This window comes from Schistocerca serialis, chromosome 6 (genome assembly GCF_023864345.2).
Source record: "Schistocerca serialis cubense isolate TAMUIC-IGC-003099 chromosome 6, iqSchSeri2.2, whole genome shotgun sequence".
In the NCBI taxonomy this organism is placed as follows: domain Eukaryota; kingdom Metazoa; phylum Arthropoda; class Insecta; order Orthoptera; family Acrididae; genus Schistocerca; species Schistocerca serialis.
Window position 1 is genome coordinate 61,010,128 of NC_064643.1, and position 26,290 is coordinate 61,036,417.

At 37.0% G+C, this 26,290-nt stretch overlaps 1 protein-coding gene across 3 annotated transcripts in view; it reads right to left on the minus strand.

Annotated features, from left to right (window-relative positions):
- Positions 1-4,628: 4,628 nt before the first annotated feature.
- The window catches only part of LOC126484444 (heterogeneous nuclear ribonucleoprotein K), a 69,588-nt gene continuing 47,926 nt past the window's right edge, over positions 4,629-26,290 (minus strand). For all 3 annotated transcript variants that reach the window (XM_050107963.1, XM_050107965.1, XM_050107964.1), the window contains 8 exons: positions 24,223-24,339; positions 20,530-20,658; positions 20,189-20,436; positions 14,776-14,870; positions 14,411-14,517; positions 8,479-8,648; positions 5,627-5,692; positions 4,629-5,493 (listed from right to left, as the gene is read on the minus strand). In XM_050107963.1, coding sequence (XP_049963920.1) covers positions 5,659-5,692; positions 8,479-8,648; positions 14,411-14,517; positions 14,776-14,870; positions 20,189-20,436; positions 20,530-20,658; positions 24,223-24,339 — 900 coding nt within the window. In that variant the 3' untranslated portion in view covers positions 4,629-5,493; positions 5,627-5,658. The remainder of the gene's footprint in view (positions 5,494-5,626; positions 5,693-8,478; positions 8,649-14,410; positions 14,518-14,775; positions 14,871-20,188; positions 20,437-20,529; positions 20,659-24,222; positions 24,340-26,290) is intronic.

Here is a 26,290-nt window from a genome sequence, read left to right on the forward strand (position 1 = left end):
AATGGTCAATGTTTCAATAGTTTTTTCCCCACTTTAGACAAATTTTCTTTGAGACTTGTTTTTCCAAATTTAGTGAAATTTTCTTTTGCCTTCCAGTGATATTAACTGTACATTCAATAATTACCTCTGTTTTACTTCATCCCTCAACAGTTGGGTCACCTCATCCTGAGTGACCTATCCTCCCTTTAATTTTCTCTAAACTATACCCCTCTCCTCAAGGAACTAACCATAGTTCACTCCATTTAGTGGCCAAATTTGCAGTCATTCTGTGGACCCCCTTCTCTTAACAGCTAGCAGCCAATGAGATTCATTCATTCTCTCTCTCTCTCTCTCTCTCTCTCCCCAAGCAGATACCCATTAGTTGCAACTAGACTGAGAACATCTCTCCCACATGCTGCATAATTTCGTGACAATGCAGCTTCATTCACAGAGAGAGTTATTCATTCAGATATCCATGTTACTTTCTTGTAACAGCATAGTTATGAATTTATCTGTAAATGTTTGTGTGATTTCCAAATGTCAGGTGAAAGGGGGGGGGGGGGGGTTGGTTTCAGAAGCAGGTGAGGTGCTTTATGCCTTTTTCAAACATGCATCTGAAAGTGGGACTCCTATTTTTGACATTCTGAAAACAAGAGCAAACTGCAGAGAATAGTAAATGAAAGCTTCAGTTGCAGAATCCACAAATTTTGTTTTGTATGGCCTGGGTTAAAAATCATTAAACTTATTACAAATGGATGGTTTTGATGCCAATATTTTAAAGTATTCTGTGTTTGAACTGTATATTAGTAGTGAATAAGTGACATCACAAAATGTGTTAGTTATGCATGAGAAAATTGTCTTCAAAGTTGGCACTTCATCAATGCAAAGAATTTTAAGACACATTGGCTTCAAGTATGTTAAGTTTATTGAAAGAAGTGACAAGTGCATCACGAACCATATCCCTTACAAAGGTGGACGATTCGTGAGAAGGCAGTTAAACAGTGTTAACTTGATCAAACAAGTGTGATCATGCCCTGAACACCTTCTGGAAAATGAGTGACTGGCATTTTTGAAGTTCCCATAAGAAAAGGTTCTGGGATAATATTTTGCACACTGCCTATCTAGGTTGCTCGTGAGATTAAACTTTTATTTAGGTGTGAGAAAAAGAAGCGATTACCATTCAGAAATGAATCTGGTCAGTTCTTGCCATACCCCACTTTGAAATCAGTCAGTCATTACCATGCTGGTTATCATTCAACTGTCACAGAGAAAGCACCAAAAAGGCAGATATTGTGCTCTGGGTAACAAAAATATCCTGCAAAGTAAAACTGCGGCCCGTTAATGTACAAGTCGTCGAAAAGACTGTACAAATTTGACATTCTTGTAAGTGAACGTAGTATCAGTCCTGCACTTACAGACATATCACTGTTGGAATTTAGGCACAGATTAATGGCTGTTGCAGGGAGGTGAGAATTAAGACACTGAAACACTTGTCCATGAGTAGGTAGGTGAAGACCGATGTAAGCCTCGATCCTAAATTTACTATCAGATGGTTTGGACATTTGACTGAGCAGTGGCATTACATGTAGACTTGTGGTTTTAAAATGTTTTCCAACATATCAATTATTGTGCACATACTATATGATAATTACTTAGCCATTACTGCTCATGAATTTGTATTCTATAAAGTATGCAAACTATGATCAACATTGCCCAAGGACAAGTTAAGCTTTGCCTAGCACGCTCCAGTTACATGTGGGAATGTGACTGGATAAACCCAAGAACTATAATATTTGCAACAAGAAAACCTCATTTTCAAGGCACAAATCTGAAAAATGCCTTCAAATGACAGGGAGGGTTACCTGTACATATTTATGGTTTTCAACATTGTTAGCATTCTCTAGTCATTAACACAAGATGGTTCGTTGTTGGCGTGTTCAGAGGATCATAACTAAAGGAGGGACCCTATTTAACATTCACTGCCCACTAACAGCAAAAAATATCACAATCTTTATGAGTCTTTTGCTCTAGTGTTTACTCCCAGTAATTATTCACATTTAACTACAGTTGAACACACACTTTTAAACACACATGGGGTAGTAGTGGTTGTCAAGCAATTTTGGTTTGTTAATTTTGCTCACAATACTCACCAAATTGCAATAAAGGACAAATTGTAACCAGTTTAAATGATCTAAATGGAAAATTGTCATCTTGAGAAAAATTGCACTGTCTTTACTGAGTCACATCAGCCGTTCATGCCTTCAAGATGCAAAGAAAGATTTCTCTTATGTAGACAAACTGACAAATACATTTTAAAATGTATGATTCCGTCATAGAATTGGACAAATAATATACTGTAGGCAAATGATCCCGATGGTCTGCAGCAGCAGTTCAGCAATGGAGTGTTTCCTCACTAGGTATGTGCATACCTTACCCCTACACACACGTTTAAAAAGTGTGCAGATCTTGTTTTCTGCCTACACTGTTGAAGCCTGGATAATTCAGTCATGACCATATTTTTATGAATTTTTACTCCACAATGGTCGTCTGCACTTATGTAGTATAAAATTACTTGCTATGACATTCGTCACTTGCAACAGTGTTTCCACAGGCTACTGCTGTTATAGATAACCCACAAACATTTCAAGTCACTTCACAAATGCTTTTAATGTATATCTGAGCAATGTTGGAAGTGGCCACACAAGATATGCCTGAAATGAGACATGCTCCCTCGAGAGCTGATTATGTGAGATCAATGATTGAACTGCAGTACGAGATGTGTTACATAGTCTGTAATTTTAAACTCTTGCCCTAAGCTACCCACTACCTCATGACTGATAACGTTTCTCAGAAAGTAGTCTTCAACTATGTGCCGCTGAACTAAAATTGTTTGCTTGGTACGAGCAAACTAATTTCTCACTATCATTTGTTCCTGAAACTATTCTCACTTGTTACTGGAGCTGCTGCATTACCAATTGATAAGCAGTCCTCACTGGCACTTTGTAGCAGATTGTTGAAAGCACAGGCTGATTCCAAGGTTATAAATAAAATTACATTTTTACCATTCAATAAAAATGATAAACTATCGATTAGATTCAGAAATACAGAGTGGTTCAAATGGGTGAGCACTATGGGACTTAACCCTAAGAACATCGCACACATCCACGACCGTAGCGGTCTGGCGGTTCCAGACTAACGCCTAGAACCGCTCGGCCACCCCGACCGGCCAGAGTGTGGTAGTTAAATTTACTGTTAAGTCGGAATGATGAATTACAGCCATTACTCCAGCAATGACATGCGAAGCTTATGCAATGTAGGCCAAGCTGTGATTTTGAGAACCACATATGATACTGAATTGCTTGCACAGAAGAATCCAGTAATGTTTACTTAGCACTGTGTGTGTGATGAAATACGGAAGTGCCAGACATGATTTGGGATCCAAACACATGCCAGAGAAGGAAGTGAAGTGCCCAACTGATGTGACAGCTCAGTAATGACTGGAGGAAACCAAACCAGCTCCAATACATGAAGTTGCAATTATGAAGTAATTTTAACCCAATTATAGAGTATTTTCTCATGGTAGCTTGTGTTCAGGTGAATTTAAAAGGTTCCAGATTTTCAGCCTGGGTTTTTGTGTGAACTGTGTTCTGCAGTAACACTTTGATGTCTACAGTATGAAGCATTCCCAATTATATAAATACCAATCACTGCAAAATCTAAGGAATATTTTCTAAATTACCCAAAGCAATTCTTGCAGCGACTCTCCAGTTGTACAGAAATCAATGGAAGTGTTGCCTTTGTCAGTCTTAATAAATTGAGATTTTAAGAAAAATTAATTACTCTTGATATCAAATTGCAAGTGTCAACAGCTTACAATTTACTGCAAAAAATGTGAAGTGTCAAATAGAAAATTAAGTACTTCAATCTCAAAATTGTTATTGAAGTATGGTTTTCTCTGTTCAGTAACGCATTTTGCATGCCTCTATCAATTTACTTTCAGTGTCTAGTAATTAATAACATAAGTTAATATTTTTATTTAAAAACTGCTTCAATATTTCTCAGCATTTTAATTTGTTAATGTGGAATTCGTATGGATTACTAATTACATGATACAAACCCACAATGCACAGTTAGCTATTGATAAATATTAACTAGAATTTTTTTGTACAGATCTACTCTGAAATCTAACTAATAATTTTTCAATTTTTGAGGGCTGCATCGTACTGTTTTGGGAACATTTGCCTGGGCACTAATCAAATCTTTTATGCAAAAAATTTGGACAATTTTGTGAGAATCTCTCAAGATGCAATTCTACACACACACACACACACACACACACACACACACACACACACACACACACACACACACACACACACACGTCCATAGTAAAAATAAAAATTTGTGACAATTTAAAAATATTCCATGTAATTCTAGAAGTATGATGTGTGTGTGATTGTTTATTGGCTTGTAAAATATGAATGACAACTTGTAAGAAGTGATCATAACTGAACTAAAACATTTCTTCAGTGCAAATTCTGAAATAAGCTTTGTAAATTCACATCTACATTCTTATAAAGCTAAAGAACAAATTGCCTACATATTTTATACTTGCTTTCACTGAAATCACGTCATGTATATGAAAACCATTAATTTTAAATCCAATTTATTGTATTGCAACAGTTTAAGTCACTTTTATTTCTCAGCCCCAATTACACGTACAATTGTGCGTTTTTCAGTTTCCAGTGTCAGCTTAAAGGGTCATACATAAAAAAGCCTACAAACTAAATACATTTGGTTCAATGGAATCATTACATTACAAAAATCTAATAGTTAATACACACGTTACTGATAAATGGGACTTATGAATGCTGTATGGTTTTTATAGTTAAACAGTGATTTGTACTGATATATATATATTTATATATAATCCCTGAAACTGAATTCTACTGGCAACATTGTTTAGTACGATCAAATTTCACACATGAAGATGTATAATAGTCACTGTCAACTTATGACTTGCAAATGCAATTACATTTGTATCTTATGCACTATGTAAATAACACTAATTTATGTTTGCAATGATGTGGACACTACAATTTCTAAAGATGGGTAACAGACAAATATGCACTTTGGAATCCTCCATTACTGATTTCTTTTTGTGGGATCAGATGTGCTATGATAAATTCAGTTGAAACTACAATTACTTCTGTCACATATCTTAAGAGTGATGTAATGTAAACTGTATGCAGGTACAAAAGTCGAGGTACCACTCTTGTTCTCTTCTGCATCATCAGCTCACATATTACTAACTAAAATCTTCATACCACATTTTAAAAAACTGCATTTGAACTAAAAGCTACACTAAAATAACTATCTTCAAAGTAACAAAGAACCAACACAGTCCAATACACTCCTTTATTGAATCATCACAGATGACTTGTTGACCTGACGAAAGCATCACAGTTAACCATCAGCCAGTAACTTCTTCAAAAATATTCAGAAATTTGGACACTGCAACAGAAGATTCCATTACACAAAATTTGTGAGTTGAATTAGCTAAAATTACTATCCTACTTTACATCAGCATTTATGCAGATGATCAAGCACCATTGCACATATTAAATTCATATTTGAGTAAACTCACCTTTTCATTTAGTAGTAGATAATATTCGTCATTTAGTAATTTCCTGATCCTGGCCCAGTCTGGCAGCTAAAAAAAGTTTTGTTTAGTTTCATTTGTGTGTATTTTGTACAGCCTTGTAAATAATGAGTTCAAAATCAATCTTTTAAATTATGCATGCTGTTATAAGTAGATTTATAGCATCAGTAGACAAAATGCTAGTTATATATTGCCAGTAGCAGCATTATTTACCTGGAATGGTCACCGCTGTCAATGCTAACAACTTAAATGTCACCTTCCAAGCAAATAATGTTAAAAATTGATAAATAGCCAGAACAAACGGTTCAAAATCCGCATTATTTTTGTCCTAATTATTCTATGAAAGAGTTTCCCCTCCACAAATACATAGCTATTATAAGACCACAAAATTACTCCACCAAGGAAAGTCTCTTCATGAACTTATTCTAGAATAAATTTTCCACCAGTACCCTCAATTTTCACTAACATGCTGAAACAATTTACTGTATTTAATAGCTAAAAAATTGTAATACAAGTATCACACAGAACTGGCATGCAAGTGTCCATGAATTTACCACCATTAATTTCAGACACATAATCTTTTGATACTACTTGACAAGGTATTTTTCAGAGATGTTTGCTCGAACACACTTGTAACACCATGCCTGATTAAATGAAGTACTTTAAAACCTTCCAACATTTAACTCTGTATGAAAGTAGTTTATAGCCTCAGCAGCAATGCATTACATCTACACTTTTTAGCACAATTAAAATATTAGAAGAGGCTATACTGCAATAATGGTGTCAAAATCAAGGGTAAGTGAAGAGTTAACCAAATGCCTAAACAAAGTGAGTGAGTGTGTGTGTGTGTGTGTGTGTGTGTGTGTGTGTGTGTGTGTGTGTACACACGCGTGTGCTTTTAGAACATTATCACCTTTTAAAATCTCAAAAGTAGAAACTATGATTGCATCCATGGACACTTAAGGACGATGCCACTTAATATTCCTAGAACCAGACAAGTAATACACAAAAAATGTAAATTAGCTAAGTCACCTTCAAGTGCGTTACAAGTGCGTCCTCCGTTGACTTAACTGAAGCATGCAGCTACTTTTGTAGGATGATTAGTGATTCCTTGTTACTCATGTAAAGAACAACAAAATCACTAGTCTTCCACACAACAATAGCCAGTGTTAGTTGGTTGCATTGATAATCACTCCTCTTCCAAATGTAGATGCCACACAAAAGCAATATTCCCAGAAGACATTCACCCAAACTTTGAATTATTCTCCCACACTAATAGAGGAAAGCATTACAGGCAAAATGTTAGGTGATAATTAGTTCTACAACTTTCAGAGAGATTCAATATTTTACTATATACAGGGTCAAATGAGATTTGAAACTCAACTCCCAGGCTATTAATAATGAAATAATTTTAGAAGCTGTGTATTAAGGTTGTTAGTAAATATATTTAATGAGCAAGCATAGTTACAGACCAAGTAAACACAAACATCAGAAAATCATTGAACTGTATTTAATATTTTAAATGCACTTACAACTTTACACTTACTGACAAAAACAAACTTTTACAATTTCTTATACAAAAAAAACTGAATTCTTAGTCCTTTAAATACTGTTACCATGAGTGCAGCACTGGCTAGTGAAATGTTTAAACTGACACTTCAATGCATCAGAAATAGGTTCTAATTAAGATAAATCGCACTGTCACAGATGTCTGATTCCACATAAAAAATACATACACCCAAAAATAAACCCAGCAGTTCCAATTGTGTACATTAGTACTTGTCACAAACTACAATATTGAAGTTAAGCATCATGAAAGTAAAATTCATTTCAAACACAAGGTAATTGACCAAACACTGCTGATGAGCTGATTCACAGAACACAAGCTTTATGCTCAGTAAGCTGGTGACAAGCTGGGCTGCAGATTGCAAACTCACTCCAAGCTGAGTACAGAATGCAGCACAAAATGTTGTTTAATTGTTCCTTTACCAACCAAGAGCCCTAAAACAGCACCATAAGCAAGTCTAAGTAAAATTGCTTAAGAACAGACAGTGATAATATGCAGCAATTCTCCCAATGCCATATGTGGACTATAGATTTATTACCTTAGACCATTCATGAGAGTTATGTTGGTAATTACTGTAAGTAAATTTTTGGGTCATAGTTTCCTCCAAAGCCTACATGTACTTTATCATTACATTAAAAACACATCTACATTAACTGCACAGTAACAACCATTTTAAAAGATTTTGAACAGTAACACTTCCAAATAGCCACCATTGGGAAGTAAACTCCAGAACTTTTAGAGAATGAAAATTATGGAAACTGTCTTGTATGGCCATGTGAATATCTAAGGGATCACTAACAGGTCACAGCTGACTCACCTCTATTCACTGTTACACACAAAATGGTTATTGCCCAGATAAAAGGTACAAAATAAGGTCTGTGTTGTATACCAAACTCCTTAAGTTTTGAAACCCTACTCAATATCTTGAAAATTTGTGCATGGGGACTCAAATGACAGTAACTGCAGTGGCTGTGTGGTTTTTAGTATTCTGTCCAGTCTTATAAACACATACATACTTAAACTAAAAGGGTAACTTAACTGTTTTCACATATTTGAATGATACTGAAACATTTCTTATGCTTGATTTAAGACAGCAGGTAAGTTATGTTTAACTTAAGAAACCATTAAACATGTAATTTTTATTAATCATTCCCAAGTAACAAACATGACCACAAAATGAGAGACCCATTGCATGCATTCCCCATGCAAATTACAAAACACACAAAATATTTTAGACATGCTGATTAATGAAACAAAGCAAGTAACTAACCTCTGTTGCAGAAGATACTGAGCCATCTGTATTTGGTTAGGTGTACCAGTTATAGTGATAATTCTGTCATTTGATCCTGCAAGTGGCTCATCAATGGTTATTCCAGCTCCCGAGTCAGATCGTATCTTACGAATTCTGGCACCACCTTTCCCTATAATTGCACCTGCCAACTGCAAAGAAGAATGTGCACATAGTGAGAACAATGCTGCATTCTAAGTTGCTTTAAACATTGTAAGTAACCACGAGTAAAAGCTTTTCCAAATAGGTTCACACACCATTGAAGCACACAATCTAGCTTCCCAGTTTTTAAAGATTTACACAAAACTTTTCTTCTTTTCTATTGAACTAAGATGCAGCTGATTTGCTGCCATACATGTACACTGTTGTGATGTTTGAGAAGCAATGAAACATCCAGCTTAAATTGTCTTCTGTTTGAAACAGAGCAGTCAGTAATTTTTTAAACACTTTATGTACAAAGTTAACATTAACACACAAACCTTACATAACATATAACCAATAAAATTAGCACAATATTTACTTTTTGTGCATATGTGAATGAAAAGCCTCCCCCAATATATGAAATAAACTCACTTCTTTGAAAGTCTGTTGCTGAAGTGCATAATTTCTGCTTTCCTACCACAAGCTGCAGAGTGAACTATACCTAAAAGGTCTGAAATATAAAGTTTCAGGAAATTGGAGCATCAAGAAAGTTCAGCACAGTTCACACATACCTCTGCTCTCTTAGCTCTGCCTTCTATTATCAGTTGAAGCATACATATCTCTGCTTTGAATAATGCTCCTAATCAACAGTGATGACTCTGGAGACCAATGCAACACCTGCTTGTTTCTGCATCAAGACACTTGGAAAAAAGTGAACGAATGTATGATTTCTATTCCCAAATTATTGAAGCAATCATCCAGGTTGTGTGTACAACTGAGGACACATTCTGATAAAAGCTTCTACTCAAAATGAAAAAGGTTTGGTGGCTGTTATCACTACTTATAGTTTGAAGTTGCTCTAATTACAACCTTGTTAAACCTACCCACAACACTATTGAGCAAAGTACATGATAAGGATTAATCAAGAAAAAGTTAATACCACTCATCTCCATACAGTGAGACTGGCAACAAAGTGTGAAACAACAGCCTAATGGTGGCTTCCTATCAATTTCTTGCCATTAATGTTCTTAAGCTACCACACCTTTGCTCTCATTTACTGCAGTCAATTCCAACTTGATTTCAAGGGCCTTTTAAACAACTATTACATAAATAACAATGAGCAGTGTTTTGCAATACATTCTTACATTATTTCATCTGTATATTTCAATGGATTCACTTCTGAAAAATATACACTATGTCAAAGCTGGCTGTGTGTTGCTCCACCTCAAAACAATCAAATTTTTCTAAGTGCTCAAGGACTAAGTAGTTTGCAATGTGGAGTTAAATGGCACTTCAAACATCATAGAAGTGAAAAATTCTACCTTCATATTGACTGACAACCCTTAACTGTCTAATATAGCTGATTTGGTAAACCTAAAAATCAGCTGTTGCTCAATTACCATTATCTAACTACGAAGTCAATTTTGTGTTGTCCTAGTTCCATTGAAGTATTGTGAGTACACCCCTTTCATAGTCAATTTCCACAAATTTCATTATACTTTATACCACTTTCATATTTCTGGCTTTATATTTGTGAATACAACACACACAGTAATGGAATTTATTTAGAAGAATATTTTACAAACTGACTCCTTGTACAATTGCAAGGAAAGCACCTCTTGTGGTACTTAGTTTCCCCACCACAGGCTTAACCAAAAACTTCAGTCACCCAGTCACCATACTTCCAAAACATTTAACTGGCCAATTAGTTACAGTTACAGCCACATCCTGCACAAGAGAAAAAAAGATACCAACAGCCTGCAACACTCCAGCTATAAGCAGCAACACCAGACAGTATGTGTTGGTATCCTGCGTGTGAGGGACAAACTTCTGCTTTAAGATTGCTACTGAAGTCAACCAGCTGCTTCTATAAAATGGCTCACTCTAAAAGAAGCAATTTGCATGACATGTACAAAGGGAAGGATCTTCATGGAGAATTTTATAATTTATATCGTTAACACCACCAGACAAATGCTTCAAATACACAGTGAGTAGGGACAGAGGGGAAATGCGCGCGCACGTTTGAACAGGGCCGCAGCGTGCCTATTACATTTGCGCCGACTGTGTAACGTTTAAAGTATTACGATCAGCTCTAACAGTCACTTCGCTGGTTAAGAATCATGTCAAGTCGCCATTGTGTAAACCCAACAATGCTTTCGCAGTTCAACCCCCATTGGGAGGAATTTTATCTGTTTACAGAAAAAGGTGGTGTTGCAAAATGTTTAGTATGTCACAAAACGCTGAATTCTTTTAGGAAATTTAATTTGCAGCAACATTATAAGTCGTACCACGTGAAATACTACGTAAGGGGAAAATGTGATGGACCAGATCGTGCACAGGAAGTTATTAAACTTAGAAGGAAGCTATCCGAAGAAGATCTGGATGACGAAGGAAAATGAACTGAGGCAGCTCTCAAGAGCGAGTTACAAAATTGCTTTGCCTTTAGCAAAATCCCTGTGCCCCTTCACTGATGGCGATTTAATAAAAGAATGTTTGGTAGTTGCAGCAGAACATTTGTGTCCATCTCAAGGTGAACAGTTTCGGATTGTGCCATTATCAAACATGACCATTATGCGTCACATACAGTACATGGCAGACGACGTCCAGAGCCAGCTTGCAAATATCTAAAGATTTTATGGCGTATTCTCTAGCTCTGGACGGAAGTGTTGGTATCACTGGAACAGCGCACTTGCCATATATATTAGAGGTGTTAGTAGAGATCTTCAGGTGAGGGAGGAGCTCTTCAATGTTGTAGCCATGAAGAACACTACAACCGGAGGCGATATTTTAAGTAGCGTTGAAGAAAGTGTTGAAAATATAGTAGTGTCGTGGAATTCTTTAGTTCAAGTGTCTACAGACTGTGCACCAGCAATGACAGGGGGGGGGGGGGGGGTAATCAGGTTTCGTTGCGCTGTTGAAGGAGAAAATGCAAAAACTGACCATGCCGAATGAAATAAGGGGCATTCACTGTGTGATCCACCAGGAAAACTTATGTGCAGAGTATCACTCTAAAAAATGTGACGAGTGTTGTTCGTACAACCAATTATATAAGGAAGCATGGGCTACAACACAGCAATTTAAAAGCTTTCTTGAGAATGTAGAAAGCCAGTATGGTAGTAGCCTGCCTTATTACAGCGAGGTCAGCTGGCTTAGTCGTGGCGAATTATTAAATCAATTTTTTTGCCTATTAGATGATATAAATATGTTCATGGAAATAACATGTGTTCCTGAATTGAAAGAGCCTTCATGGAAATGTGATCTCGCGTTCTTAGCAGATTTAACTAGCCATCTGAATGCTTTGAACATTCCACTACAAGGTAAAGACCTGCCAATTACTCATTTCATAGATCGAATAAGAGCTTTTAAAATGAAATTGACACTTTGGGTGAGTCAGCTGGAAAGAGGAAATCTAGCTCATTTTCCTAAATTATCATCCATGCAAGATGTTCACAAAGACTGAACGTTATTCACATAGTTTAGTTGCCCTTAAGTAAGAATATGATCAACGCTTTGAAGATCTGACAGCACTAGACAGTGATATTGATCTGTTCTCTCCATATTCAGCGAATATTGAAGAGATTCGTCCTGAGCTGCAACTAGAAATTATTGACCTGCAGCGTGACAAGGGAAAACAGAGAGAAATTTCAGAACAAGAAAAACATTTTCGAATTCTACAGACACTTCCCTCAGGAAAGATTTCCTCGTTTGCAGAAAATGGCGGCTACAATAATATCAATGTTCAGTTCCACGTATGTTTGTGAACAACTGTTCTCTGCAATGAAATGTAACAAGACGCACCTGAGAAATGCATTGTCTGATCGAAATTTAACTGCACGCTGCGCCTACAATGCACAAGAATAATTACTCCGAACATAGACGCAATTGTAAAGGGCAAAAAGTACGAGATAACCGAGAATCCCACACCTTTTATTGTGTAACAGTTCACAAATTAATACGAATGTAGAGGCATACACTAAGCTAATAAAATTATGTGGCACGTGTACATTCTCCTTTATTTGTTTCATTTGTCGCAGTAATAATTCGTGAGTGATATCCCTGCAGGTGGCCACGGATTTACATTGATTGGTGGCAGCTGTTGTGTGCCCCACGTGACTCCCCACTCTCTGCTCTGGTCCGCTAGTGGGGGTAGAGTGCTCGCGCTGTTCCGTGCTCACACCTTGCTGCTCACAGCTTGCTCCGCGAGCACTATGTTGTGAAGCCCTGTCCTAGCACCTTCTGTTCTTGGAATGTCCTAAATTTAGTAATCTATTTGAAGGAAGCCTTTTTGGCACTTAAATGTCACATCAATGTACCAATATTGTGAGAAGGAATTTTGCCACTCACCATATAGTGGAGATGTTGAGTACATTAATGTACTTTTGTACACAAAATAGCTAGGCCTGGAAGATATGAAGCAGTAGCTATTCGTGAAATATTTTAATTTTTTAATTTTCCCTCAAATCACAGAAGTTTCATAAATTAGCCAAATTATCTTAAAGTTGGGTTTTTTCCAGAGCTAGAACTGACAGTCACGGACACCCCATTTACTCATTTCTCAGTTTGACTATGAAAATTCGGACAAATACTAATTATGTAATTTACAATTTGCTCTGCTCAAACCTTGCACAAAACATTGAGCTTTAATTATATTTCCATTGTGTGCTGTCATTTGAGAAAAAGAGTAACATGGACGATAAATAGCTTGGACAAGAAGAGAATAGAAGCTTACGAAATGTGGTGCTACAGAAGAATGCGGAAGATTAGATGGGTAGATCACATAACTAATGAGGAGGTATTGAATAGAATTGGGGAGAAGAGGAGTTTATGGCACAACTTGACAAGAAGAAGGGACCGGTTGGTAGGACATGGTCTGAGGCATCAAGGGATCACAAATTTAGCATTGGAGGGCAGCGTGGAGGGTAAAAATTGTAGAGGGAGACCAAGAGATGAATACACTAAGCAGATTCAGAAGGATGTAGGTTGCAGTAAGTACTGGGAGATGATTAAGCTTGCACAGGATAGGGTAGCATGGAGAGCTGCATCAAACCAGTCTCAGGACTGAAGACCTCAACAACAACAACAACAACAACAACCACAACAACAACCACAACCACCATTTATGAAATCCGTATCAATTTTACAACCACGATACATGACGCAAAGGGGAGGATATGAGCACACCATGCATGACAGGTCCGTCATTATGATCCAAAATGTGGATAATTGAGAGGTATTTTGTTCATAACAAACAATTTTTTTATATTTTGGCTATACTTCATACACAGGTATTTACAATCTAAAACCAACTATAAGCAACAACTCTGCGATCTTTCAGAAATTTCATGCTGGCATTCATTGGATTCGTGGAGAACATTGACTATGCCAAACACATAAATCCCATTGTTCATTGAGTGAAGATATCAAGCTGTACGAAATTTCTTCACCAAATAATTTTCTTGAAATCAGATAAGTATTTCGTAGCAGCCAGCAGATCCAACTGAGCACTTTGCCAAGACGACACTCAGCTGGCATTCTCACTGTCGCACATACTGCAGCAAGAAGATTCAGCATGTCCTAATTCAAATGTCTCAAGTTGTAGCAGAATACAGGCATGCAGCCTAACCATACCAGTAATTTACACTATGTGTCACCAGTAACTATATCCATGAATAACAAACATTTTTTCTCTTTGCAGTGCCATGAAATAGTTTCTGATTACAGATTTTTACACTAAATATTTTCAAACCTAAATCTCATATGTTCCAACACTCACTTCTTTTGGAATGGTCACTTGAGTTGAGCTTTTAGCTCCTCCAGCCATGAGATTTCCACCTCCACCAAGCCCAAGAGCATTACTGTTCATCATTCCATTTGCTGCACCTAAGATTACATCAAAGCATTAATGACATATTCATGACATATAGATACATAATTATCTATGTGGCACTAAAATTTCACTGCGTAAACTAGTGTCAACTTTAGATAAATGTTTACACTTACATCAAGCATGTAATTCTTACATAATGCTGTGACTAACTTGAAACTAACAGCTAATTCTGTTAGAAAAAAGGCTCCATAGAATAATGACTACCATGGATTTTAAGCCTAATATAGATTTTAGTGAATCTTTCATCTTACCTCTAGCGCCTCCAAAGCCAGGGCGACCAGGGCCACCACCAAATGCGCCAACACCACCTCGAGGTGGTGGTCCTCCCATACCTCCTGGTGGGCCACTGCAAGAAAGATACAAAGTAAGCAAAAATCTACACTTCGAGGATGAGTGATTGTTCTGTCACATTGTGGTTCTAGGACCATTTTCTAGAAACTTTCATTTTTGTATTAGCTTGGTGCTGATGCCACTACTAAATTGAAGCCATCTTACCTTTTTCGAACTTTATCAATACTCAAACACCATTTGCTTACAAAACATGAAATCAGGTAATATATAGTACGAAAATACCCTCTAAAATGCTTGTCTGTAGGCTGAACAATACTGTCCACACACTGCAGATGTAACATCATTGGTCTGTCAGCTCACTCTACAGCTTGCCTAATTTTAGAGTTAGAGAAGCGAAACAGCAACTTGTCTGACTATGCCAGATGTTTGCTGTCCACTATTGCCGAGTGTGCCATGTGGCCTATTGGCAAAAAGCAGTGGTTTTTGTGGCTCACCATGAATTTTCCTCTTATACCAAGCCATCTCACAGCAGCACTTGCACCTTATGTCCTATTTGCAGGATGTATTCCGATCTTGTCTTTCCAGACAGTTTTTACCACCTGCTGCTTCCTCTAGTACGATGCGGATTATTCCCTGATGCCTAAATACACATCCTATTATCCCATCCCTCCTTGACAATGTTTTCCATATATTCCTTTTTTGTCAATTCAGCAGAAAGCAACTTTCTGTACTGGTTCACCTGATTTTCAACATCCTTCTATAGCACCACATCTGTAACACTTCGACTGTCTTCGTTTCCAGTTTTCTCAGAGAAAAAGATTCAGTACCACACAATGCTCTGCTACAAACTGAACATTCTCAGACAACTCTTCCTCAAATTAAAACTTGTGTTTGATGCTAGCAGACTTCTCTAGGCTAATAATGCGCCCAGGCTGTGCTGGTCTTATTATCCCCATGCTTCATGTGTCAATTCGCTCTTAAGGTATCTAAATTCCTTAACTGTGTCTACTTGTGGCCATCTGGAGTTTTGATGTTAAGCTTATTGCTAATCTCATTTTTGCAACTCATTTTTATTCATTTAATTCTCAGTTCATAGAGTATTACTTAGCCTTCATTCAATATGCTCCATAATTTTCCACTTTTAGTGAGGATAGCAATGTGATCAGTAGAGACAATAAAATTCACATTTTGCAATAAATGTGAAACAGATGCACATATAAGTATAAAAAATCTGAACAATTTCCACTCACCAGTACTGTACAGCTGGTGAAGCCCAATTTGGACAAATGTGCTTGAGAACCAGTTTGCAAAACAAAAGTGCAACAATGTAATGGCAATATCTGGTGCTATGTTAATTGTGGGCACTTTAACAAGTCTAAGATGCATGCTACCTAATACAAAACAGTATTCAGAGCTGTCGGACCTATTTTATAATGAAGGACGCACATTTCTTTGATAGCTAAAGTTCAGAAAACAATTGTTAGCTAGAGTTCAAAGTTGAAATAACACACAAGCGACATAGCAAATTAGGTGGCAGAAGTTTTGAACTAGTACCACAATAAGTCAGGCCTGAACTACCTTTATTAACAATACTCTGCCAACTTAAAGCAATTTCACAGTAGTCTGTCCTGAACACATGTGTAGTGTTAGTTTTCTTCACTATTTTGAAATGAATGAAGCTATCAATCATCGTCCATAAAGCATTTCAATTACAGCCCTCACCATCAGAGGAGATCAGCAATCCCTGTTACAATGTGGCAGTTCTACTTTTGCGGAACACTTATGTATGCTGCTGCCCTGCAAGAGGGAGGTAGGACTTTTTTCTCAGACAGCTCCTCTCCCCTCTGGTAGTTAAAATTCTATTTTATGTCCACAAACATACACCACTAAATAGTGTGTAAACACTGCACTGTAGTGATGGGAAAACAAAATCAGTCATGCTTAACAGCTGCATCAAAATTCTTCCCCTAACATTCAATTACTTTAGTTTCTACTTCTACACTAAGAGTTGTCAGTTCGATCTGTGGCATCAAGCATGGCTGCCACAGCTATGACTAAGCATAGAAAGGTCGATATTAAAATTCAGCAGATTTTGTAATCATAGAATTGGATGAGAACAGATAAGTAAGGCTGAGAAACCTTTATCAGAGGCATTCCATTCACTAATAGGAAAATGCTGCTGCTTTTCAACAGAACTATCACCAGGTGTATACGACCCGGGACAACCAGGAAATCCGGGAACAACCCGGGAATTTTTTCATCCGGGAGAAAACCGGGAAAAACCAGGGAATTTTTCATTGTTTTGGCTTTCAGTTAAATTTTTGTAATTTTGACTGCAGAGTTGATTCTCTAGCAAAGAATGTTATTGTATCCTGCTATTGGAGAATGATACTGCAGCAATAAAATATAAACAAGGGAAAAATAAAACTTTAGTGGCAAAGGAAATGTGCAATTTACAACAACAAAAAACCGTGCACGCACAAAAGCGTCTGCAAATAGCAAAAAGATGTCAAAGGCCGTAGGGTGCAGACTGTAATTCTTCATAACAATAAACTGCTTGCTATGAGCATGACTTCACAACTGTTCACATTAGGTTCATTTGACCAATTGCCAGCAGTCTGTTGCACATGCGCATTTGACTTGCGTGTAAGCAGTACCTTGTCCCGCTACTTGAAGTTTGGCTGTTAGCTGTATCGCTTGTAGCAGCAAGCAGCCAGATGCAAACAAGTAAAATTTTTCTCGCGTGCCCTAGCTGCCAGATTCACGCTTGCACAGAGTTGTCTGAATTGTAGTGGGGAGGGGGTTAACCTCCACGTGACCCGTGTTTGTGTTAAGCGATTTCGCTGCTTCTCTTCGTGTACAGCTCCCACGTCAAATGAAAACAAAACGGATTTCTGTGGCCGGGAGCTATCAAGTGAATTAAAATACATTCACAAAATTATGGAGGGCAAAAATGTATTATTAATTTCAGTTTTCTGATTTTATTTTATTTCCACGTTAGTAGCAGTCAAGCATTAATCGCCTTGCAGAACAGTGTAGTTATTATTGCAAGTTCGCTAAAGAAATTTGGCTTTATTAATCTTTCCACCGAGGCAATCTTTTATTTGAAACTAAGTATTTCATTCTACAGTATTGACTAGTTCCAACTGGTCGCTGAATTTCAAGTGCACGTTATCTTCTGCCATATGACATTTGCCATAATAAAGAACCAAAAATGAGATTGTAGAGTATTGGCACTCCAAGAAAATTTACATCCCAAAAACCACACTGAAAAGCTTAATATCAGATGAGACCTACTTCATGCACTTCAAGCCGAATTATGCATTTTAGTACGGTTTACGAAATTCCGATGCTCTTTGGAGTATCCTCTGATGCCCTGTTTCTTTCATGGTGTAATGTAAGCTCTCTTAGTGCTTTATACACATGAACATACGGGCTTCCTACACCACTGCAGTTGCACACACACAATAATGCCTGTTTTCTGGCGCTCTCTGGCAACTGATAAATCAAACCTATTTCTAACAGTCTCCGGATAGTATTGAGAACGATGGTTAGAAAAGCATTACTTTCAAAGTAAATTTATTTTTACGCAAGACGAATTACGTTACGTGTGAGAAAGTGGAATGGATATCTAAATCACAGAGCGTTCGAAACTGAACTGTTTGAGGACCAGCCACTTGCAAGAGTTTCGAGCCGAGACATTTATGTCAATTTTAAATTTACTGGCACATTTGTGTTATGTTTCTTTTAAAGTATAACGCGCGCAAAAACGATCAGCATTACATGTGAAAGCTTAGCTTCTGTTGTAGCGTGTAAATCTTAGAGACTAATATTATATGTGAAAGCTTAGCATCTCTTGCAGATATACGGTACTGTGTACATAAATGTAAACCGTTAACTTTTCCTCTTGCGTGTTCGCGCTATGTAACCAGTGATCTTGCTATTGGCTGACTATAACACGTGTCCTATGCTCTGAATAGCTGCTGTCATCGGCTGACGAGATCTCGTGGCTTGAGGTATGACTCGCTTACAAAAGGACATCGCAACCTCTGTTTCAACGCTCTGGAAACTAACGCGCTGTGTTTGGTGCAATTTGAATTTATACTTTCGTAATACGAAAATATGCAGCGTATATGTTGCTGCAAATCAAAGGTCTTTCCAAAACTTCTTTTTTTTTATTAAAAGTCTCTCCAAAACTTCTTTGCCCCATCTTTTCTTTTTTTTTCCAGGAAGTTCTACACGATTGTATAAAACGTTAACCATTCAAAGGATTGATAAGTTTTACAGTTCCGAGGGAAAATCTATGAAAAACCTACTGTCACTTAGCACAGAAAAAGTGTATTTTCACCCGGGAAAAAGCATATTTTTTAAACGGGATATCCGGGTATTTTTTTTCCTTGTCCCCGTATACACCCTGTATCATTTGCTGGAAGTTTGAAGGAAAAGGGCATTTCAAGAAAAAACCTGATAAAAATTTCTGCACAAGCAAACATTTCAATCAAGAAGTTCCCAATCAGCACTGAAGCAGTCAATTTGTCTTCATGTAACCTGATTAATTCTTATCTCCCTCCTCCCTTTTATATATCTAGTAATCCACATATTTCCCTAAAGCTTACTATCTTCAGGATTTCTAATGTGTGTTACAAAAACCTTCGTTTAATTTAACTACTAAAGGTTACATTTACAGACTACAGACTAATCGACACAAGATCGTGGGTTACCGAATGGCAAAACCAACTGCTAGCTTTAACTTCTTCCTTCATAATATTATGTCAGTGTCACTGTCAAGCACTCTAGTTCCATAGATCTGATCGATACATATAAGTGGAAGTCATTACTCTGACTGCCCCCAACTACGAAGATCCAACAGCTGATATATAAGTGTTACAGCAGGCTTAAGTAATTTTGGACATTTTACTGAACTGAACGTGAATGTTTATAAAACACTTTTACAAAACTTATTACTTCTGTGTATTTCTACCACAGTAGCTGATCTGTACTGTGTGCAAATTTCAAAGCAATGAATTCTATCATCTCCCCACCTCACACAGTAGCACCAATCAGCTCCCTCACATCCCAAGCTCATGCAACAGCTGAGCAAGTCTAAAACCGTTATGAATCAATGTGTGAACATTGGATCACCAACAGGTTCTATATGGGTAATATGTGCAACAAAAGTGATGATAAAATCACTATAAACACATACCAGAACCACAGCAGGTGTGTATGACAGTAATTTTTATCATACTTCAGGTAGTATCTTACATGTTTTACAGGAATCCTCCTGAACTGTTAATGCCTGACTGTGCAAATCCCACACCAGAAAAAACATTTTACCACTCAAGAGTGAACTCGAGGAACTAAATAACTTACGATAATCCCATTCCTCCGCGTGGACCAACACGTGGTCCAGGACCCATGCTACCACCACCACCTCCACCACCTAATGGAAATCTTCCACGGCCGCCAATTGGGGGTGGTCCACCAATGCCTCCACGCATACCACCCGGCATGCCACGACCGCCCTTTGTTTCTTGGTCACCAAAACCACCATATTCTTGGGCGTAGTAGTCATCATAATTATGTGGATCGTATGGATTGTTCAACCCTTTTATTGGAGACTGTAATTGATATTCACAATTAATACACATAATCCTTAACTAAATGTATGTACACTATTCACACATTTATATTGGATAATTTACAAAACTTACAGATTTCAATAGTTCCATTATTTCACGAATTGAATCTATGCATGTGCTTGGTCTTCCTGATATCTGGCATACTCTGTCAGTACTTTGAGGGCAGCAGTTTGAGAAAATCTTGATCCTTGCACCAGTTTTCTGAAGAAAAAAAAAAAAAGACTCAGTTATCAAACAAAACTATACTACAATTTCTTTACAGGAAATAAGTATCAACAAAAAGGAAAATCTGAAACTGATGTGTTTAGAGCCAGAACTTTTTATACTGATTACCTGAATGAACTTCATTAACATATGGTTGGAAATGAAGCCATAATCTTTAACTACTGCACAAGTCATAATACACACTATTTTTAACATCACTAAAAAGTCAAAATGTTCCTGCCCAATTATGATTAGCATTAATTCTTTTGTGGAGGTAGATTTATCCACATCAGGTACATTTATCCACATCAACACTGATCATTAACAGTAGATAATTCACAATTGCTGAGAATGGCTCAAACATTAACATTCATACTAGTGCCAAAGGTAAATTCCCTTTCCCCAATATTTCAAGCTCCATTATTCTTTACTGTTAGATTATCTCCTTTTAGCCCTTCCATTTCAATATTCCCTCTCATCTCTGATCAAACACAGGGACAGTGCAAACTAATGTATCTTCTGACTTCCTCAAGCACCCAGTGGTCTCCATACTAAATGGATATCAAGCTGCCACAGTCTGAGCATGCCAGCCACAGATCTTATTTGATTTCTATAAGTAAACAATATTGGCAGTTAACTGTCATTACAAAAAATTTCAAATTTTATGCTTTCAGATTTTTGGAGGAAGGGGTGATGTTCACAACAACCCATATACTGCTAGTAACCTTACAATTTGCTCAGCAATACAGCTGTTATGTGAAACACCAAGAGTTTCTGTAGAAATTAATAAATTATTACAGAAAACAAGTGGCAATCAAATCAAGCACCAATGGAAGTGCCTGCTGAACAAAGTTGTCATTTGTCAGGTATGACATTAGGAATAAGTAGTGCAAAGGCATCTTTTCAATTTAATTACCTACTTGCATCCTGAAGCGACTTTCTGCTAGCATTTATGTTTCTATTCTTGTCAGACATAGAAGAGCTACAGATTTTTAACAGGGTGTTGCACGTTTCAAGAAAATAATCAGCACTTCTGGGTAGTAAAAAACACCCTACTCACAGATACATGGAGGCACTTCCAGAAAAGCGTTTACATGTGTCAGTTTCTTGTAAGATGTACATAGAAGATCCATTAAAGGCAAATCTACATTTACAGCATCTTTAATTGTAGAGAGATCTGTTGCTAGTATTGACTGGAACACACTACTTCGAATTCTGAAAGCAGCTGGCATAAGATTTAGAGAAAAAGGTTACTTACAACACTTACAGAAACCAGTCTGCAGCTATAGGACGACGGACATGAAAGGGAAGCCATGGTTTAGCAGGGCACGACAAGTTTTTAGTCTATCCCAGAGGTTGTATCAGTTCACTGAACAAATAGCAAAGGAAACCAAGGTGGAATTTTGGAAGGGAATGATGTTCAGAGAAAAAATAAGAACTTTTTAAGATTTGAAGGTGACATGGGTTCAACAGAACAGGTTTCTGTAAAGGCACAAGGTTAATCTATACACATCATATAAATGGGTGTTTATATTTTCCACATAATCCCCTAAACCACTAGACCAATTTCCAACCACACTTTGTACACATCACTATCTGGAAAGAATGACTATTGGGAGGAGGGGTGGTAAGAACCACCTACCTATCAAAATGGTGGAGGTGAAAAAGCATTGTAGCCCATGATGCACCAATATCCATATTTTAGTCGTCCATTATTTGTGAAATAGCACTAAGTTACACTAACAAATTTTTCACAATTTCAAACTTTGACAAAATCATCTTATTGCCAATCCCCACCCAATAACAAAAGGTTTCAAAGCTGATCACTTACTACTTTTCACTGTTTATGCATAAAGCATGAGATTTTAATTTATTGCTTCACCGTTGGTAACTATTCTGAACACATTCCACAGACAGTAGCCACATACCACTGGATGTACTTGCAAAATTATATCATTGTACAGCACACTGTTCAGCAAAATTCACTATGTACAGCTGAAATGTGTACACATACATGTGACTAATGTATGTGAAATTAATTTGACATGTGTATGCAGGCAAAGTCATGGGTAAAAGGCTCATCCTATACCCCTGGAACAGTTTCAACAAAATGTGGTACACATTAGCAATGAAATGAGATGAGCATTTGGCATCATTGGCCGGGAGGCCTCTTACGGGGCACGTCCGGCCACCTTGGTGCAGGTCTTTACATTCGACACCACACTGTGTGACCTGCAGGTTGATCTAGGAAGAAATACTGCAGTAGTAAGAACAACCAGCCTCTTAATGGGATGAGCATGATAACATCAGGAGGAGAGGGGAGGGGAGAGAGGAGATTAACAGACTGAGGGCAGAAGAGGAGATGGACTAATAGAAACTTGGAATAAATACTCAGCTACTATCACCTAAGATAAACAAGGGTAATGTAATTTAGTCTGAAAATCTGGTGTGATGTGAAGGAAATTGAATCAACAAATTAAACACAAAAAGCTGCAACAAGTTTTCCTTTTGGACAACAAAATTATACATAACTGAAGAGGATATAAAATGCTTTCCTGATGAACTTCAATGACATAAGGGATGGCTTGATAGCAGACAACCTAAAGACATCATGGGATGGTTAATTTTGTAATGGAGTAGGAGTGCATAGAAATTTTGCAGAAACCTAAGCTAAGACTGGTAAACAGGGTCAGCTGTATACCTGATATAATTTTGCAGAGACCTGTAGAAGGACCCTGTACTTGTACAGAAGACCGCAACATTCAAGAATGAAATATATTTTGGAGCTCTAGTTTGTTTTATTTGCAAGAACAGAACCATAAGAGAAATTCATAGTCAGAATTTTTCCGTTTATTTAGTATATTCTAATGTAGGTGTTATCTACTGATCTGATAGTTTTTCAGACAGTTTAAAATGACAGGATTGATAAATAGAAATGAATACTACTGTATCACATACAGACCAAACAAATATCTGTAACAGCAACATGGCAAGCATGCAAAAGTTTTATGCTTCTAGACTACTTTAGTTGAGCCACGAGATGTATGTCAGACCAGCATCATTATTAGCACAGTAACTGGGCCAATATTTACAGTTTCTGCTGTAGTACTGCCATATGATGAAGTAGCAAATAGCTACTTTCAGCACAAGGTTTCCCCATTCCAGTACACTAGACCTATTGTCTTTCAGTTTTGCCCCCTCTCATCCCCATTACATGTGAGGGTCTTTACAGAAGTTTTATGATGCGGCCTTCCTTCCCAACCTTCCCTCTGCTGCTCAGCCCTCCCAGAAAAAGAGAAACAGAACATCAAAAGCTGTAATTAGTATTTTCTATATTAAGCATTTTTATACACAATACTATGAATTTCACTACCTGAAGTGTAAGTTCAGGTAAGTCTTGCCAGCTTATTGACTGTGTTGAAGACACTAAATCCTCAACAAATTTAAACAAACATTTCTAGATAAGCTAATGAAAAACTGCAATAAAACCAGTTACAGAACAATACAAGCAAATGAAGTACTCATGAACCAATGTACACAAGGCAGCTTCAATGTTCTTACCTCCCGGAGTTCCTTTATCTTGAATCCAGACTTGCCAATTATGCAACCTGCTTGGCTCTGATGAACTAACAAGCGCAAGTCAACATCATCATTGCGTGATCCCTGACGGGATGATGCCTATGCAATGGGAAAGGCACAACTGTTATAAGAAGCAAATTACAAAAAAATAAATGTATTATCTAAAGGTAGTACAATGTAAATTACCACAGCTCACTGCTCATTTTATTGAGCTAACACCAATAATACACAGAGCACAAGCTCAGGAAGCTTAAGAATGGAGAAAGAAAAAGAAATCACCCAGCATTCACCGTAACTGAGGTAAACTATGACAAACCTAATACTGTTTGGTCAAATAGCATTACCTCACTTGTTTTAAATTAAAGTTATGTTTGTACTGCACCACTATGTTCTGTTTGGATTCCCACTCACATTTTACAGCACACTACAATATTGCAAGATACCATCTGACATGACATTTACATATTAGCCACTTTTACACGAAAGCAGAGAACAGTTCCTTTTGTGTGCAGTTTGAAAAATTAAGTGAAATTACATGTCTGACAGTAAGAATACTTAAAACACGTTGATAACTCAATGGTGGTGCCTTATTTCCCAAGCATTCATACTGTTTTCAGCAATGTGTATGTAATTCACATAAGTTTACAGCCTTAACTTATTAACAAAAAGTACTAATGACAATGTTTTTCATGATAACAGTAAGGGCACTTGCAAGAATCGTGGCTTTAAATTCAGGTGACAAATCTAATACTACACTAAATCTTGATCCTCCACAAAAAGGTATTGTCTTTACTTCAGAAAATTTGCCAACAACATTGCTATGTCTCTGCACTGTAAACTGTTTTCCTTCCTTGCCTAAACATACTGCTAACAAATGAAAAACTGATACTAATATATAAAGCAGAAATATCGGCAAGGGTCTCTAGAAGTTGTTGACCAATTTACTTATAATTTTTTCACAATACTCTAGTACACATTCAAAGTGACACTGGCTATATATATATTTTTTTAAACACTTAAATTGACTGAGGAAGGAAGAGCTACCCATTTTCAAAATACAGCATTTTCTCACACTACCAGTTTAAACCAAAAACTATATTAATAAAATGTTTATACCTTATGAGTAGAGTACTGCCAATCAATTGCACAAAATTTTGTTGTGCTACCCCTCTTAAGGGGGTAAGTAAATCATCATCATTGAAGCTACTATCCTCACAAATCCTGCAGCTGGAGAGGTCTCTCCATACCCCATATAAAATCAATCCCAATCAATTTAGCCATTCAACTTACATTAATGTTCTGCTTGGATTAAGAAAGAGGGCTTCAGCTCAGGCACTCTAAGTCATTGCAATTTATTTTGAATCTTTTGTTTGGTCAACTGTATGTTGTCATTTCACAAACTGGTAGTTTGGGAAACTAGTTCTTTAGTTTTTACTGTTAAGACACAACATTCAACAAACAAAAATCTGTCACGAAAAATTTTATTTTTATTGTGTAAAAATAGAAAACCTTAAAAATGGAAACCACTGAGTCTTTCACTAATATTCTATATTAGTATCATAATTTCAAGTTCTACACCTATCAAGCAGGGTAAGTTGCAATGAAGAGCCAAAATTTGCCCGGAAATTTCACAGATACCCTATATAATGATGAAAAGCCAATTATAATTGATATATTGGCACGATTTCGTGACCTGGCTGCAAGGGTCCACCAAATTGACTTTGCAAAAGCTAACAACACTTGCTTTGGGCTTCCATTATCAATGTACATATTAGTCGGGGTTGTTATTTTTGCAAAAAATCATTTCTAACAATCCACATACTAGCTAGGCAACATAATTGCAACATAAGGCTCTTTACCAATCAACAGCTATTTTTCTTCAAATAATTCTGAAAGTAATGAATTAATGTTCTTGATACACAAATTCTAAGTGAACAATACCTTTTAAGTTCCAGAACTAAGTTATAGAACGAAATAAAATAGAAAATTACATTTGTACAGAACCAAGTGATAAAATTTTACTTGTTCAAACACTGGTTACACAAAATGT